Source organism: Macrotis lagotis, chromosome 1, assembly GCF_037893015.1.
Source record: "Macrotis lagotis isolate mMagLag1 chromosome 1, bilby.v1.9.chrom.fasta, whole genome shotgun sequence".
In the NCBI taxonomy this organism is placed as follows: Eukaryota; Metazoa; Chordata; class Mammalia; order Peramelemorphia; family Peramelidae; genus Macrotis; species Macrotis lagotis.
Window position 1 is genome coordinate 294,410,330 of NC_133658.1, and position 18,822 is coordinate 294,429,151.

At 37.9% G+C, this 18,822-nt stretch overlaps 1 protein-coding gene across 5 annotated transcripts in view; it reads left to right on the forward strand.

Moving 5' to 3' along the window:
- Nucleotides 1-18,822, forward strand: part of RGS3 (regulator of G protein signaling 3) — a 183,041-nt gene that overhangs the window by 68,520 nt on the left and 95,699 nt on the right. For all 5 annotated transcript variants that reach the window (XM_074211137.1, XM_074211134.1, XM_074211136.1 and 2 more), the window contains 2 exons: nucleotides 4,246-4,357; nucleotides 13,816-13,859. In XM_074211137.1, coding sequence (XP_074067238.1) covers nucleotides 4,246-4,357; nucleotides 13,816-13,859 — 156 coding nt within the window. The remainder of the gene's footprint in view (nucleotides 1-4,245; nucleotides 4,358-13,815; nucleotides 13,860-18,822) is intronic.

The window sequence follows — 18,822 nt, forward strand, 5'->3', positions numbered from 1 at the left end:
GTATTCACAACCTCTATTAATATTCTATGGTTTATTATTTTTTTGGAGCTGACATTAGTGAATGATATAGGATCAGACCAGAGTATATTATCTTAGTTTTTTTATTCTATTTTTTATTTTATTTTATTTTTTCCAAATATATTTGTAGATAGTTTTCAGCATTAATTTTGCATAAGATTTTGAATTCAAAATTTTTCTCCCTTTCTCCTCACTGTCTTCAAGATGACAAGCAATCAGTATTATCTTAGTTTTAAAAATGAGGTGTGACAGACTTACAGTGTCCAAGAATACAGAAACATGTGGTGAAAAAATGACACTATCTTCTCTCCAACCCCCAAGGTGACTACTTTGAAGGACAGCATTCATTTGAATGTATAAGTTGTGTATAATTCCCACCCCTGACCATAGCTAACTGGCTATGTTACTTCTCAGTAAGAGGCCAAGGCAAGGAAGGAGAGTATCCTGGTCCTGTGCCAGCACAGCCAGTGCAGAGATATAGAGATGGGCAGATGAGATGCAGTGACCTGTGGGAGTAGGGGAATGAAGCTGAAGACTGAGAAGTTAGGAAGTGTTTTAGCTATTAAACAGAAGAGTTGTTCTTTACTCTTAGAAGTGATATCAAGCTAGTGGACCTCCCTGATGAGGGAGAGGGACACTGTGCTTTAGGAAAGTCACTTGAGCAGCTGAATAAATGGCCTAGAGAGAGAGGAGAGACTAGAGATAGGCAGATCCCTCTATCTGCTGTAGGCTGTTGGCATATTCCAGGCTTGAGATGAAGAGGGCCTGCACCAGAACAATGAGAGTGTCAAAAGAGAAAAGAATATTTATATAAAAGATGTTCTATAAGTAGAAACAACAAGATTTGGCAGTGAATTGAATTTGTAGGTTTGAGAGTCAAGGATGAAAGTGGTGAGCCTGGGGGAGTGGAAGGATGGTGGTGCCTATCCGTATCCCCTATCCCTGTCAAACAAGATTTTTGTTATTGAAAAGTACCTTAAAAAATCAAATCTAACATTCTCATTTTACAGAGGAGCAAACTGATACCTAAAGAAGGGAAGTGAATTCTGATTCTCATATTAGTAGTTTTCCAACTATACCACCAATGTCCTATTTTATGATAATTCCTTTGGTAAGAACTCCTGTCAACTTCTCACTACATTGTTAAGTATTATTTTATAGTAATAATTTTTAAAAAAACCATCATAATCATCAGAATTGGTGAATTAATAAGTCACCCATAAACCTTAAAGGGAAAAAGTATATGCTTAAAATTAGGAAGTAGGATATATATGGAACTTATTACTTGGAGAGGTTGCAAAAGTCCAAAATAAAAACATATTCAGGAAGACTTAAAATAAATTTCTAGATGATAGATTTGTATCAGAATGTCAAGGAGAAAGTTGGGATGTTCTGGATATATCCCCAAACCTTTGAAAGGATTCTTTTAAAAAACTGTAGTTGTTTTCAATGAACAGATTTTTTTTTTTGATGCAAGGATGATGGGGGGAAAATAAGAGATTCTATCTTATTGTGATCCTTGGGAAAGGAGGCCATGTTGAGATTTATTTAAAGATTGGGGCCTTGCAATATTGTATTCCTTATTTTTCCTTAGATCTGGGTGCTGGGGATTGCTTGATTGAGGTTCTGTTATGTTCATTCCTGGGTCTTTTCTCAATGACCTCTTGGTGGGGTTCCAACTAAGACCAGCCAGATCAAAGTGAGATTAAGGGTCTGTCTGAACTCCACTTCTATGTTTTCGCCCTCTGTCACCATTTCCAGACTTGCCAACTTTTCTTTGACCTGACCTTTGGGGAAATTCTTTATTCAGTCCTTAATCACTTCCTGTCTAGACTATACTGTGATTCCTGTTTTAGCAGTTTTCTTAAAACCATGCTTTTCCAATTTTGAGCCTCTGGAGAGTGAATAAACGAACTTTAAGCTCTCTTCATCTCTCTGCTATCCTTTCCCTATTTGTTATCCTCTTCTGCACCTTTAAAGGACCTTTTGGCTAGCAAATCTTGTTTTAATACTACCCACCACCCCATAGCTGCTTATTTGTGATTTGGGTGGGGAAAGATTGAAGTGACTTCTTTTTTTTTTGTGCAGGAATTTTTTTTCCCACTACTCTGGCCTACAAAGTACTTTCCCCTTGTCTCTACCCCACCTCTGATCCCAAATCCTTTTTTTTTTTGCATTCATGTGGGTTGTCTTATTTTTTCATATTCCTCTTTCACTAATGGTATTCTTCCCCTTCTCTCCCTTTTTTTCCACTTCCTCTGATTCCATCTTGCTACCCTCTAAAGCATTACAGATTCCTAAGAAGTCTATAATCATATATTTTTTTTTCTGCTAGGTCATACAGAGGTAGAGTGTTATAAGTATAAACATATTGGATTAGAAAACCTGAATCTGACTCCTAGCTTTGTCATTCAGTAGTAAAGAGAGCTGTAGATCAGGAGGACTTAAACTTGGGTCCAAGGCCCAGAGGCACTTGTGAATAGGTTCATAGCAAGTCTGTAAACTTAGATGGGAAACAAAATGACATTTTTACTTTGATTAGCCTCTAATTGAAACTTAGCATTTCTTCCAATTATGAATGTAGGCAACAGATCATTCTGAGGAGCCCCATAAGCATTACTAGTCACCCTAAGGGGACCATGACTCAGAAAAGATTGAGAACTAGATTTTAGAGAACTAGGATGTTAGAGAAAATGATAAAGGTAAACAGAAGGGCCCTCATAACACAGAATAGCTAAGAGTCAAAAGTCCTGTTGTATAGGCCTAGATCTGCTATTGACTATCCATGTGACTCTGGGCAGCCACTTAACCTCCCCACGCCTCATTTTCCTCATTTTTAAAAAGAGCTGATAACATTTTCAGGATAATTGTAGATCCATTATCAAACTACAAACCACAAAATATTGTAAAATATTATGTACATGTTACCACTAGCTCATGTATCTCTTAAGCTAACAATGAAAATAAGTTTTACAATTTTTTAAGAATCCCACTTTAGATCAAGTGCTAGAATGGTAGAAAGGAGTCAGCAAAAATAGACTTACACAGTGATATGTAATGCTTTCGTTTAAGAATTTTTGTTCTTTTGGCTAGTGACTGCCATGAGATTTCCAGAAAGATAATGTACAGTCTAAGTTCAAGTGTGGCAGGTTAGAGTGATTTTCAGAAAGGGGAATTATGGAAATTAACCATTTTTGGAATGATTGAGAACCACCAGATAAATGCATTCCTGAGTCAGTTTAATTGTGATATAATAAGTCTTGATTTTTGAAAAGTGAACAATACAAAAAGATACTAAGTAACATACATATTTTGTCAGATTGTAAATAATTGAAATGGCAATTTGGGAAGATTGCTGCACTAATTCTGGGTTCTAGTCCTAGGGTCACAGCTGTGTGACCTCCCTGAGCTTCAGTTTCATTGTCTGTAAAAGCAGAGCTAATCTTATTTCTTCTGCCTTCTTCCCACTGGGTTATTTGAAAATCATATGCTATGATATATATGAAAGTGTGTTGTAGATTGAAAAGTTGCTACACACATGTAATAGATGAATATCATTGATTTTCTAGAAATGTTCTTGAATGAATGCTAGTTAAAATTGTCCCTGAGAAATTTCTGACTTAGCTCTAGATGCATAGGCTAAAAGATAAGAAAGATCCTCTAACATGGGCTCTATTGACCCGCTCACTATGCCAAAGGTGTTTGATGATAGCACCTTGGTCATGGTACCATTGTCATGCATAATTATCAGAGCAGAAGAAAGGGCCTGATAAACACTATTTGGTATTAGGGGAGGTTTACTTGTTTTGAGGAATTAGAAGAATCAGAGGTCTGTAACTTGCCTCTGGTTTCATAATTAAAGGACCAGGGATTGAGCAGCGTAACAGTGGACTACTAGCTTATTATTATCTTGTAACTTCTTTAGACAACAATGCTGAAGATGATGTACCAGACCTACTTGTTCAATCAGGTAGAACAAGTCTGGTAAGTCAGATTATGATTCTATTTGTTCATTCACTCATTCATTCATTCAGGAAGTTAGCAATTCATTTAACCCCCATTAATTCCCCACTATGTTCAGAGTACTATATGAGGTATCAAAAGTGTGCAAAGTTTAGATAAGATTTAGTCCTTATGACTGATAGGCTTTCTGAGATTGTGCTTATCTACTATTCTGAGAGAAAAAGATGATTGTATTTTATCCTGTGTGGTTCTTTCCCTGTTCAGGTGACTTTGTTTGTATACTCTGATCTGTTGCTCTTCACCAAGGAGGATGAGCCAGGACGATGCAATGTCCTGAGGAATCCACTCTACCTCCAGAGTATAAAACTGCAGGAAGGTAAGTATTGGAAAAGGCCTCCTCTACTTTTCACTTCATTCTCCGTTGTACTGCCCCTTCTCCCAGGCAGCAGAGTTGTCCCTCTGATACAAAATTTAGTTAGGTCTTGAGTCTGTGTCTTCCTTGTGCATAATGATAATTGTCAGTGGTGATGATTATAATTCTCAAACTGGACAATTCAGTATTTCATTTTGTTCTAGGCAAGATTTCACTCTTAACACCCTTTCCCTAAGCTTTGTTGATGGTTTCAATGACAGAGGTATGGATATGAGGGAGAAGAGGAGAGGAAAAAAGAAACTATGTCTTTTTTTTTTCCCCTATAGGTATGTCCTAACATCTGTAGGAGAAAGTGTGGGGGGGGGGGGGAAGAGGGGGAGACAGAGATTATGGGTAGGAGAGAAAAAGAAAAAGGGGGAAGATATGGAAGATGGGAAGATGGGGGGGGGTGAAATGAGTTTCAAATCCAAACTTTCCATTATATCCTCCTATACTCTGGGAACTTGGATCCAGCTGGGAATATCTGTTCTGAGTTTAGTTTGGCACCTGAGGTCTCTGCTGTAAAAAGGCTTGATTTCCTCTTTCAGATTATTTAAAAGGAAAAAAAAAACACCCCAAAACAACAAACTTGTTTGAGTAAGAGTGGCAAGAGTTGGGAGGAAAATATTACCAAGTTAAATAATTCTGTTTTGATGGTTATTGCTACAGGAAAACTTCTGACTATTTGTTAGCCCATCCTGTATATAGTTCATTGGTTGTTTTTGTTCTTGAATATATAGTCAATGTGTGAACCTACTCTCATGCTTCTTTGCAGAAAAGTAGTCTTTCTTCTTCATCTAGGCAGCATCTGTCACTGCTTTTGTCATTTCCTGGTATAATATAGTTCTATGTTAATCTCCTAAACATAGGATAAAGTTACATTGTATTTGGAATAGACATTTCCCTCTTGACCCCAACTCCCATCACTTGACTTAATCTACCAAATTCTAAATAACCAAACACAGGTGTTGTCTTGCCCCCAGAACTTTAGCTATGTTGATTTCTAGGACATAGGTGCACCTTGTCATGCAACTTAGTCAGAATGAAGACTTTTCCCTTAATATATTTCTATTTTTTTTGCAAGTCAATGGGGTTAAATGACTTGCTGAAGGTCACATAATTATTAAGTGTCTGAGGCCGGATTTAAACTCAGGTCCTCTTGATTCCAGGGCCGGTGTTCTATCCACAGCGCCACCTAGCTGCCTTTCCCTTAATATATTTCAATTTTTTATTAAGTACTGTCGCAACATGGAGGTGTTTAGTAAGTGATAATGATGATGTTTGTTCTTCATTCTCAAAGAAGACCATGATATCAGGGAGGTGATGAATTGGATTTGAGTGAGGGGGTTATGTGCTAAGTCACCAGCCTCACGTTTTCCTCCAGGACATCTGGATCCAATGGTCAGATATGAATCAGGACAACTGGAGATGGCCCTGGATGAAAGGCAATCAGGGTTAAGTGACTTGCCCATAGTCACATAGCTAGTAAGTAGCAAGTGTCTGAGGCTGGATTTGAACTCCTATTCTGATTCCAAGGCCAGTGCTCTATCCACTGTAGCACCTAGTTGCTTGCTTCCTCCCACTCCCCATCCTCCCCTGCTGGGAGAGAGGGACTAAAATGAAATCTAAACTAGATCATTGGTCCCTCATATTTTACCCTTCTCCACTCTCTGTGCTTCACCTGAGTCCTGTATTTGAAAATCAAACTTTCTGTTCAGCTCTGGCCATTTTAACAGGAACATTTGAAATTCCCCTGGTTCATTGAAAGTCCATCTTTTCCCCTGGAAGAGGACATTCATTTTTGCTGGGTATAAATTAGGTCACTGGAAGGGCAGTATAAGAGACCTGCATTCTCATCTGAACTCTGCCATCAATGAATGATCTATGTAACCTTATATAGGTGGCCTAACCTCTCTGGTCCTGTTTCTTCATAAGACAGCTAGGTTGAATGATCCTATAGTCTTCTCCTTTTCTAATGTTCATAGATAATTGAGAGTCTCTATTCTTAGCAAAGATATTTTCTTGTAGCCTTCTCCTTCCCTAACTTGTTCCCTTGGGGGGAAATCAGTTTCTTTTCTGGTCTCTAGGAAGAAGAAAATTTTGGCACAAATAGTTGGATAAGTTAAGAGTAGGATGGGGGGGGCAGTTAGGTAGTGCAGTGGATAGAGCACTGGCCCTGGAATCAGGGGGACCTGAGTTTAAATCCAACCTCAGACACTTAATAATTACCTAGCTGTGTGACCTTGGGCAAGTGACTTAACCCCATTGCCTTGCAAAATAATAAAACAAGAGTAAGACTAGAAATGAGTCTCTGGCTTCCTGTTTAGTATCATCATCCAATTCAGACAGTGTAATTGATTTTTAAAAAACTGTTGTTTTATTTTATTTGTTACATTTTGAGTACTAAGTTGTATTCTTCCAACCCCATATTACAGAAGACCAGTGTTTGATATAGATGTATATGTGGAACTACACATTATATACTTTCATATACCAGAAATTTCTTTAGAGTTGGATAGTATTTTCCTTCATAAGTCTCTTATAGTCGATATGAATAATTATATTATCATGCTCAAATAATGATAAAAATGCTCAAACTCAAAATAGCTTAGTTATCATAGTTATTCTTTGAACCTTATTGCTGTTATTGTATACAGCATTCTCTTGGTTCAGCTCATTTTCACTCTGCATTATTTTGTGCAAGTCTTAACATGTTTTTTCTAAAACCAACTAGCTCATCATTACTTACAGCACAGAAGTATTCCATCACAGTCATATGTCACAACTTATTCAGCCATTCTCTGGTTGATGGGCATTATCTCAGTTCCACTTCTTTGTCACCACAAAGAGAGCTGTTGTAAATATTTTAAAACATATAGTTCTTTTCCTTTTCCCCTCACTGCCTTGGGAAACAGACCTAATAGTTATATTACTTGGTCAAAGTTTATATAGTTTTATAACTCTGGACATAATTCCAAATTGTTCTCCAAAGTGATTGGATCAGTTCACAATTCCACCAACAGTGTATTAGAATCCCAATTTTTCCATATGCCCTCTTGCATTTTTCATTTTAGCCAATTTAATAGCTGTGATAGAATTTTAAATTACTTTAATTTAAATTTCTTTAATCAATAACAATTTAGAGCATTTGGAAATATAACTATGTATAGCTTTGATTTCTTCTTCCAAAAACTGCATGTGCATATCTTTTGACTGTCAATTGGGGAATGACTCATATTATTAGGAATTAGACATAGTTCTCTCTCTCTCTCTCTCTCTCTATTTGAATTATGAGACCTTTATTTGAGAGACTGGCTATAAATTACACCCCCTCCAAATTTTTTAAAATGTTATTTTATTTGTTCCACTTACATGCAAAGATAATTTTCAGCATTCACCTTAGCTTAATTTTTTTTGTTTTTTGTTTTGCAAGGCAATGGGGTTAAGTGACTTTTTCAAGGTCACACAGCTAGGTAATTATTAAGTGTCTGAGATCAGATTTGAACTGAGGTCCTCCTGACTCCAGGGCTGATGCTCTCTCCACTGCACCACCTAATTGCCCCCAGCATTCATCTTTAGTTCCATATTTTTCTGCCACCCTCCCTTTCATTCCCATGACAGCGACTAATCTGATATAAGTTGTGCATATACCATCATGTTTTTCATATTTGTCTTGTTGTATAAGGTGGAAGAAAACCATGAAAAAAAAAGGAAAAAAACATAAAACAAGTTTTTGATCTGCATTCATACTCCATAGTTTTTAGCTTTCAATGTGGATGGTATCTCAAGTCTTTTAGAATTGTCCTTGATCACTGAACTCTGGGAGGAGCCCATCATAGCTGATCATTTTCAATGTTGCTGTTAATGTGTACAGTGTTCTCCTGATTCTGCTCATTTTACTGGGCCTCAGTTTATGGAAGTCTTTTCAAGTTTTCTGAAGACTACCTGCTCATGATTTTTTGTAGAATGTAGTACTCTATCACATTCTTATATCTATAGTTTGTTGAGTCAGTCCCCAACTGATGGGCATCTCCTCATTTTCCAATTCTTTACTATTTCAAAAAGAGCTGCTATAGGGAAGCTAGATGGCATAGTAGACAGAATGCCTGTCCTGGAGTCAGGAGGACCTGAGTTCAAATTTAGCCCAGACACTTGATGCATAGCAGTGTGACTTTACCCCCCCCCCGAAAAAAACCAACCAAAAAAACCCAGCTGCTACATTTTTGTGGGTATTTTACCCTTTTTTATGCTCTCTTTGGGACACAGATCTAGTAGTGGTATTTCTGAATCAAAAAAGTATTCACAGTTTTATTGCCCATTGGGCATAGTTACAAATTGCTATCCAGAATGACTGGATCAGTTCATAGCCCCTTCAGTGTATTAGTGTCCCAGTTTTCCCATAACTCTTCAACATTAATCATTTTCTTTTTTTTTTTTTTATCATTTTTGTCATCTTATAGGTGGAAGTAGTGCCTGAGTTATTTTAATTTGTATTCCTCTAATCAATGATTTAGAGCATTTTTTTCATATGACTATAGATAACTTTAATTTCTTCATCTGAAACTGACTGTTAATGTTCTTTGATCATTTATCAATGGGGGAATGACTTTTATTCTTTTAAATCTGACTCAGTTTTCTATTTATTTTAGAAATGAGTACTTTATAAAAAACTTTTCTGCATCTTTTGATATAATCATTTTTTGTTATTAATATAATCAATTGGATGAATAGTGTTCCTTGTATTGAATCAGCCCTGCGTTCCTAGTTTAAATCCCAGTTGGTCACAATGTACATAACCTTTGTGATATATTACTAGCTAGCATTTTATTTAGAATTTTGCATTCATATTCATTAGCAAAATTGATCTGGATTCATTCTTTGCTTATATTTTACTAGTTCTGATTTTTTTCCCCTTAGGAGTCTCATTTATGGTCTATTCAATTTCTTTTTCTAAAATAGCTTTATTTAGTTATTCTATTTGCTCTTCTGTTAATATGGGCAGTTTATATTTTTGTAAGTATTCTCCCATTTTACTTAAGTTGTTGATTTTATTGCCATAAAATTGGGCAAAATAGCTCTAATAATTGCTTTGATGTGCTAGGTGGCACAGTGGGGGCGGCTAGGTGGTGCAGTGGATAGGGCACTGGCCCTGAGTTCAAATCCAGCCTCAAACACTTAATAATTACCTAGTTGTGTGGCTTTTAATCCCATTGCCTTGCAAACACCTGAAAAAAAAAGTATATTCACCTTTTTGTTTTTGATACAGGATAATAATTGCACCTACAACCATAGGGCAATCGTTAGTTATCTTAGTAGTTTCTAGCTAGTTGTTGATCCTTGCTACAGATTAATATTTAGATATCATACAGAAAAGCAACTTGTTGATCTGTCATGAACTCCCCAGTGCTGATGAGGAGCTCAATTAAACATGGTAAGGATGCAGAGAACTCTTTAGTTCCAGACTCTTTAATCCCTTCTTTTAGAGTCCAGGCAGTTCTAGGAGAAGAGAAGAAAGGAAGTAGAATTTCTGTTACTGAGGCTTTTATAGTGGTGACCGAGTTTGTTAGGCATTTAGTTGAGGGGGCAAGTAATTACTACTTTGGGAACTTGGTCAGTAGAAGTGTTGTTATAATGTTATTAATTTCAGGAAACTCAATTCTATAACCTGGGGTTCCCCACTTCTGGATTCCAAGAATGTGTTATAGTGGAATAGATTTTGTTTGTAGGTTATAATAGTGTTGAACTCATTTGGCTTACTTTTATCTCTCAGCTGTTTCCATCTTTTAACTTGATAGCATCTAAGAATTGAATTATTTAGAAATTAGTCATACCTGCTACTGGGACAGTGGTGGAAATTATTAGTGGGAGCTACTGCTTGGTTCCCCTCTATGACCAATCTGTCTTAAAAATGGACTTTTTAAAAAAAGCCTTGAGGGGTTAAGAGCTGCCTAAGGTTCTTTTTTAGTCTTTAGGGCTACAATAGGTTTAGGCTGAGTTTGGAGGTGGTAAGTTATAAACAGCAGCAATGGAATTATCTAGTAATCATATAAGAGCATAAGGTTGGTGGGGAGGATGGTGAGAGGGAAGAGGGTTTCACACATTCATGATGGAAGAAACACCTCCTGAGGAGGAGAGGCTGTTTCCTTTAATACATTCTAAATAAATTCAAATGACCTTTGTATGTGTAACTTCTTTCTTTGGTTAAAGACCACTTCCTTTTCCTTTAGATGGGGTAGACAGAGGTAGAATTTGGGGGACTGCTTGCCTCAGAGATCAGTCTGTCAGTCTGCTGGGTAGGATTGAAGAAACTAGCTCATCCTTGTTCTTATGTGGCCAACAATATTTTAGAGCATGAAGAGTGTGTGTGTGTGTGTGTGTGTGTATGTGCGTGCGTGTGTATGCTTATCCATATACTAGATTTGATCTTAACATGGTTTTGTATGGACAGAGAGCCCTACTCTACTTTAGTGATTTCATTTAGCAAACATTAGAAAAGTGCCTCTTAGAGGGGATGAGGAAATGACTTGATGACACTGAATGTTTATGCAGCACTTTATATTTATTGCTGTTCAGTCTTTGGTCAATATAACTGCCTCCTAAGCTTTATATCTCCTGAGACTGTTGCAGTAAGTCCAGAGGCACTAGAAGTTCACTCAACTCTTTTCCTGAAAATCAAATAGGAGAATCAAGAAACTAAGCCCCAGAGTTCTAATATTCTCTTCCTTTTTGCTCCATTTCACCCCCACTAGTTGCCAATCTATCCTTCAGAGACTTTAGGAGATAGATTTCCCAACACAGAGCAGTTGGGGTGTTAGGCAGGCAAAAGATCCATTGACAGTCTCATCCCCTGATTTCCTTAGTGCTCTAAACTAGATTTTTCCTTTATCTCTCTTTTTTCAGTTCATTTCATTTTTCAAAACTGTTTTATTTTGTACTTAATAAACACCAAATAAAATGGGTATTTGCATATACATGATAGAATAGAAAGAAGAGGATTGTACTTGAAATTGCAGGTATTTATTTCATATTCTTTGTTTTTCTTTGTGTTTTCTGGTCTTCTTTACGTTCTCTTTTTTGGGGGGAGTCAAAAATATCTTTTTTTTTTTTGGCTGCTGTGTCCCCATTCTCTCTTATCTCCTTGGCCCTTCCCCATACTTAAAAAAGAAAAATAGGGAAAAGAAAGCTCTATAACAAATAGACCTAGTCAAACAAAACATTCTCACTTTGGCTGTGTCTTATTTGGCATTTTGGATCTTCCAAGTTAGATAGCAAACGTTGTCATATCTCCTTGTGAATTATAGGTGATCATTTCATTCATTGATCAAAGTTTCTTAAATCTTCCAAAGTAGCTTTTCTTCAAAATGTAGTTTTCATAAAAATTGTTCTCCTGGTTCTCCTTACCTTGCTTTACCTCAGTTCATTTTAGATTCAATTCAACAAATATTCAATGAGTCCCCTATTATGTGCAGGTACCAAGTTTAGAACTGGAGATAAAAATATAAAAGGAAATATTCTTGCTCTCAGTTTTTTCCCCAATATATTTCCCTGTATAGAAGAATCCTCTTTTGGAACAAAGGAAAACAATTAAGCACAACAACTGCCATGGGTAGCAAATGCAACCTTGGTTTCCGTAGTTTCCGAGCCTCTTTCCCAAGACAGGCAAAGTGTGTTCCAGTATCTATTCTCTGGGTTTCAGGATTGTTCTTTGAAACAAATCTGAATTTGAGTATCAGTTTTCATTTCAATGTGTGTGTTCTTCTGTTTCTACTTTAGTTTCTTTCGGCTTTCTCATGTTGGTGATTTCTTCCTGTGCAGTAGGATTCTACTATCTTGGTATGCCACGGTTTATTCAGCCCTTCCCCAGTTACTGGACACCACAATGCTGCTCCTGTCTTGTTTTATATAGGGAGTATAAGGTCAAGGTGGTCATCTCTTTGAAATCTCTTATAGAAAGTTCTGTTTTATGCTGTGAAGATGATGAGTAACCACACCCAATCTCCCTGCTATTAAGATAGAGCTGTTCTTTCTACTGCAGGGGAGGGGGTATAAGGGAAAGGAAATCCAGTGACCAAAGATTTTAGTGGAGATATTTGTCTAATTGTTTTTCTCCTAAATTTTTCTCCTTAATCCTGCTGACTGGCTTAACCCAGACTGAAACCCTGCTTTCAGATTATCTACTTTAAGGGGGATCCTGGAGGAGAGTTAAAAGCAACTAGGGTTTAGTTGACCTTTGAATCACTTGTTACTCTAGCCATCACAGAGTTGGGCAGTTGCATTAGGCCACTCTATATATCTCACTTGGCAAGCACTTGCTCCTGGACTTGTGAGTGACTGAACAGTACTGTAATGGGAACAGGCAAGAGAACTGGCTTTAACAATTGAGACATCTCCGGTTCTCAGAGAGCCATTGTGACGTTTCCTGTCTCTGCAGTGCTCTACACCAGTTGCTGGAGCAAATATGTCTCACAATGCACCATGTTCCTGTCTCTAAGGCCTGACTGAACTGATCTATGTTTCCCTTCCCCCACTTTTAGTCTTCCCCCCTCCCCCAATGCTTCTTCCTTGAATGGGGCCTCTATTCTCTTAGGAAAGGGCTGGGAAATTTCCAGCTGTTTATTTGGGGCCCCACCCATCCCAGGGAACAACATTTGTGTTTGGGATGGTGGGGGGGTGGAGAAGAAGGGGCTCAAGCCTGGGAACTTGGCTCAAGTTTCAACCTCTGGGAATCTCTGAGGTAGTACCTATTATTTGCCCATCTCTCTCTCTCCTTCCAAGGTCAGAATTTCCCAAGGATAGACTAGGATCACTTTCTTGGATCCCATCCTGGGTTGAAGTTAGTAGACAGCAAGTCATCCTTCTCAAAAAGCTTAAATTTTTTTTGTCTAGCTGTTGTATAATTCTAATGTACAACTCCCATTAATCTAGCACTTAAAATTTAAAAATGTTTTCTTTACAACCATTTGCAGGTGTTATTGACTATGTTTTACAGAGAAAGAAAATTAAAGTACTGAGAGGTTGTGATTTGCATGTGGTCACACAGTAAGCATCCAAGGTGGTGTTTGAACATAAATCTCCCTCCTCAAAGTCAGTGCCCTTTCCAAAATGCCACACTTCCTCTCCCCATGTTAAGATTCTAGTGATGACAGGAAGGACAAGATATACTCCTGTTCTTAGACAGACTAGAGTTGGAAGTCTAAGGCAAATGCATATTAAAATAGTTGTGATACAGGGAAGTCTATGAGTCAGATGAAAGGCCTAGATAGTAAGTCCCATAGTATTTTACCAGAAAGAACAACAATGGTGGGCAAGGTGATGAGGGAAGGCTTCACCAAGGAAGTGAGATTTGATTGGGTCTTGAGGGATGATCAGTGGCATCTTTGAGTGGCAATTAATGCCTCTGTTTTCCTTTTTTTCCTCTGAAGGTTTGTCAGAAGACTTGAAATTCTGTGTACTCTATTTGGCAGAGGTAAGTACTGTATATTTGGTGTCATTCTTGTGAACAGCAGGGCATGGCATAGGTGCCTTTTTTCTTCAGTGATAGTGGGTGGTCTGAGCCTTTGACTTACAGGTCTTTAGTCTAGGTCCATCAGTTTTGTTACCATAATACATTAGTGAGGCAGTATTGTTCAGTGGAAAGGGGGCTGAACATGAAATCAAGAGATATGGGTATGAATCCTGACTGTGACTCTAGCTTTGTAGCAGTCTCAAACAAGTCTCTTCCTTTCTTGGAAGCTTCATTTTTTTTTAACTTGTAAAGTTGGGATAATAATACTTTCATTAACTCACTGGGCTATGTGACAAGTTCTTTGGAAACCTAAAAAGAACTATAGAAATGCGAGCCTGAATAAGATATTTGATCTATGTGGGCCTCAGTTTTTATAATTTTTAAGAGTGGAATACTAAAAATCTCTGTCCTTATCTCCCTAACAGAAGTGAGAAGAGGATGAAATGATAATTAATATGAAATTGTTTTTAAAGTATAATGTTGCTCAAATATGAGGTCAGCACAGTGCCAAGGACATAGTAGTGTTGTGCTGGAATTTTTGAGGTCACCAATTAGAATATGGTGTAACCAAGAAATAGAGGGTCACTGAAAGGATGAAAGAATTTAAGCTCTCTGAAATGTTAAAACTGCTCAGGAGGCAGCTAGGTGGCATAGTGGATAAAGCACCGGCCCTGAAGTCAGGAGTACCTGGGTTCAAATCCGGTCTCAGACACTTAATAATTACCTAGCTGTGTGGCCTTGGGCAAGCCACTTAACCCCATTTGCCTTGCAAAAACCTAAAAAACAAACAAACAAACAAAAAACTGCTCAGGATTTGATTATGAAACATAACAACTTAAAGAAGTTAAAAAAAACTTTTCCTTACCCTCCTGGAGAAGCAATAGTCATTTTAGGACAGGGAGTGAAGAACAAAAGGGCAGGCCAGGTTGCTTGGTAAAGGAGTGAGACAGAGAGAGGGAGATAGAGACAGGGATAAAGGCAGTCAGAGAACTGTTTGGGTGAGAGAAAAGGGCAGGCAGCCCATGGGGCTTGGCTTAGTCTGGCCACATGGCATGGGGAGGCCCATTGTGTTCCATGTGGCCTAAGAAAGAGCATGAGAAAAACCCATCCTGCTAGAGTCAAAGAAGATGAAGAAAGCAGAGGTGCTTCCTGTTACTCTTCTGTATATAGGTTGGGCAAGGAGTGGTGTTTGGGGAATGGTCTTGCTCCTTGGGCCAGGTATCCTCCAAAGGGACAGGTTCTTTTCCTGTCCCAAGGTGCTCGACCTCTAAATTCAACATATCATTTCCAGTTATATCAGCATCGTACTGATCCTTCCTGTCCCAAAGTTGAGTGGAGGGGAAAATGGGGGACAAGATATAAACAACAGGGTCAAGGGGAGACAGGATACAATCAACAGGGGTCAGTTTACATCTCAGGAGCAAACAGTCTTCCACAATTAACAAGATTTTAACAGCATTAAAGCTACATTCATAATTCTCTGCATCAGTAGGGGCTTAATAAATACTTGGGGCTTCATTTATTAATGTTATTGGATTAGATTTACTAGTTCTGGTTTCTATCCAGCTTGTGTGACTGAGCATATAGCTTTACTTCTCTTGCCCTGTTTCTGTTTCTGGAAAAGAAAGGAGTTTCCACTAGATGATCTCTAATCCCTTTAGATGATCCCTTTAATGAAGATGATGATGATAATAATTATAATAATTATTTTTGGGGTGGCTAGGTGGTGCAGTGAATAGAGCACCAGCCCTGGGTCAGGAGTACCTGAGTTCAAGTCCGGCCTCAGACACTTAATAATTACCTAGCTGTGTGGCCTTGGGCAAGCCACTTAACCCCCATTGCCTTGCAAAAACTAAAAATAATAATAATAACAACAATAATAATAATTATTGTTGTTATTATTATTATTATTATAGCTAGCTTAAATGTAGTGGGATTTACAAAGCACTTCACATGTGTAATTTTGATTCTGAAAACAACTCTATAAGGTAGCCGCTATTATTACTCCCTTTTTACACACAAGGAAACTGAGGTTGAGAGAGGTTAATTCAAACTCAGCTAGTATCTGAAGCAGGATTGTAGCTTGGATCTTCCTGATTCCCAGCCCAGTGGCGCCCTCTGCGCTATACTTCTTAATTCTAACTGTGCCTTTGAGCCTCAACATCAGTGATTCTAAGTAGAAATAGTCTCAAATTAAAGGAGAAGATATTTGGGGGTTATAACACAAGGCAGAACTTTAGTGGCTAGGTAATAGCATTAGGATAGAACAGTGAGGGAAGGTATAGAGTCTCTTTCTCTGGAGAGCTTCAAGACAGCCATTCTTCCTGGGTAGTTTAAGAGAATCACTTTCTTTGAAGTTGGTAGATATGACTAGATTACCTCTCTAGGTTCCTTCCAGTTGTATGATTCTGTGATTCTAACTCCCCTGGGTAGCATCTGCACAGAGGCCCTTAATTTCTTTAATGGTCAGCAGAATTCCATTTTGCTGGACTCCATTTGTTTTTCACAAAGAAAAACACTTTTTCCTTTGGTCATTGGTCTCTAGGGGCTTATAGCTGCCACTCTGCTAATGATTGATGAGTACAGATTGGTTTCAGGCCTTTCCCTTCACTGATATACAGAGAACATCTTTGCTAATCTGACGCAGAGGGATTTAGGGATGGACATTTTATAGTGACTGAAGAATAATTTCTTTTCTCTTAATGGAATGGCAATTATAATGAAGGGGAAGAGTAGAATAATGTGAAGGAAAAAAGGAAAGAGGAAAGGAGAGAAAGGAGGGGAGAGATGATATTGTGGAGGAGGGAAAGGGAAGCAAGAGGGACGGAAAGAAGTTTGAAAGAGGGCGAGGGGGGGAGAGAGAATGAGAGAATTTATCTTCTTTTAAATAAATGGCTCAGGATTTTTCCAGGATGAGTTTCTGTAAGTGAATTATATTGAGAGTCCAGAAAGCTACAGTTTAGCTGATAGAGTAGTTTCAAATGGTCAAACATATTATCAGAAGAGAGTTTCCTCTCTTTTCTCTACTCTCTGGTAGAAAACATGCTGCCAAAGCTTTCCCTTCTAAGGCTACCTTTACATATTTTCAGTGTATGTATGTATATATTATGTCTGAATATTATAAAATATTATATATATGCAAATTATACTGCTATTAATATAACATTCCATAAATTAGTAACACAATTGATAGTTAATTTTATCAATACATATTATGTACCCACTGTCTTTCCTGTTAGGTCTTGAGGGCAGGATTTTTTTCTTTGAATTCCCATTACTTAGCATTATTATCTGGCACATGGTAGGTACTTACTAAATGCTTATTGCTTGCTTGATTAATTATGTTAGACAAACTAGAGGTTTTATCTATCAAACAGATAAAATTAAATGTTTTTTCATCTTGCAGAATAAAATATTATAATCTACCTATGTTGGCATGAGGCAAAGATGTAATTGTTATCCAGTCAAGAAATTGTGTGTTGAACTTGAGTATGCCCTTGGTATCTGGGTCTTGAACTATTGAGGAAGTATTGTTTAGTTATCACAGGTCCAGGAGATAGGCAAAATTCTTTGCCCAACTTTGGCATGCCATAATATAGATATATTCATTGAAGTTGCCCTGGGAATCTGTGATTGAATTTTGGTTTTCAACTCAGAGTAAGACTATTACTTTCTTTTAATATTTCATATGCAGAGTCATGCAGCAAGATAGAAAAAAAGAAAAAGAAACAGCAACACCCCCCCCCCCCAAATAAACTGAAACAAAAAACTAAAAGGCAGTACTTCAGATTGCAGGAAAGTTGAAAGAGGATTTGTCTCTGACAAGCACCAGCCATACAAGACCAGCCCCCAGGGGACAGTGTGCTATGGCCAGCATTGTTGTTTTGGTTTAAAATATATGAGGGCATTTTCTCATTTGCATAGAATGGATCAGGATATGCTAGAAAGATTGTGAAAAGCAAGGGCTAGCAAACAGTATTTCTTTTTTCCTTTATATTAAAATGCCATATCCAGTACTGGTCATTGCACTTTAAAAAAGACATTAAGAAAATGGACAAAATCCAAAGATAGTAGAAAACCAAAAAAGATCAGCACAGTAAAAGGCATTCTTTATTTGAAGAGAGATAGCAGGAATGAGGACCTCCTTGTTTGAAAGGATAATAATGTTTGTCCTTCATTTTCGAAGACCATGACATCAGAGAACGACTACCATGACAAGCAGATGAACTGGATTTGAGTGAGGAGGGCTGTGCTAAGTCAGTGCTAAACCTTACTTTCTCCTCGAGAACCATCTGGGTCCAGTGGTCAGATATGAATCAGAATGATTGGAGATGACCCTAGATGTGGTTAAGGTCACACAACTAGTAAGTGGCAAGTGTCTGAGACTGGATTTGAACTCTTTACCTACTGACTCCAAGACCTACTGGAGTACTGGAGTACTCTCTATCCACTGTGCTACCTAGCTGTCTTAAAATAAAATAGAAAGCTAGGGGGTTACTTGATATAGTAGATATGTGGTTCCAATGAGGAAAGAAGAGGGGTATAGGAGAAAAAAAAACATCTTGGATGTTGGAGCCAGAAAATCTGAGGGCAGTTCTGCCTCTACCATTTGGTATGAGGTGAATGACTGAGGGCACTACTTTACCTCTGTGGGCCTCAGTTTCTTCACTGGTAAAAAGAGATCATTATATTGGATTTTAAGGCCCCTTCTTTCTGAAATTGTTTGATTGTGTAGAATGCTAAAGAAGTATTCTTTATGTTCTCAGTCTTAGTTGTCCCTTTTCCATTGAAGACAGCAAGGGAGAATTAGCCAAAATTAAAGGGCAGCTTGGACCTGATGTCAGGTAGTCTTCTTCACTAGTTCAAATCTAACCTCAGACACTTACTGACTTTGTGATCCTGGGCTTTAACCCTGGTTGCTTCA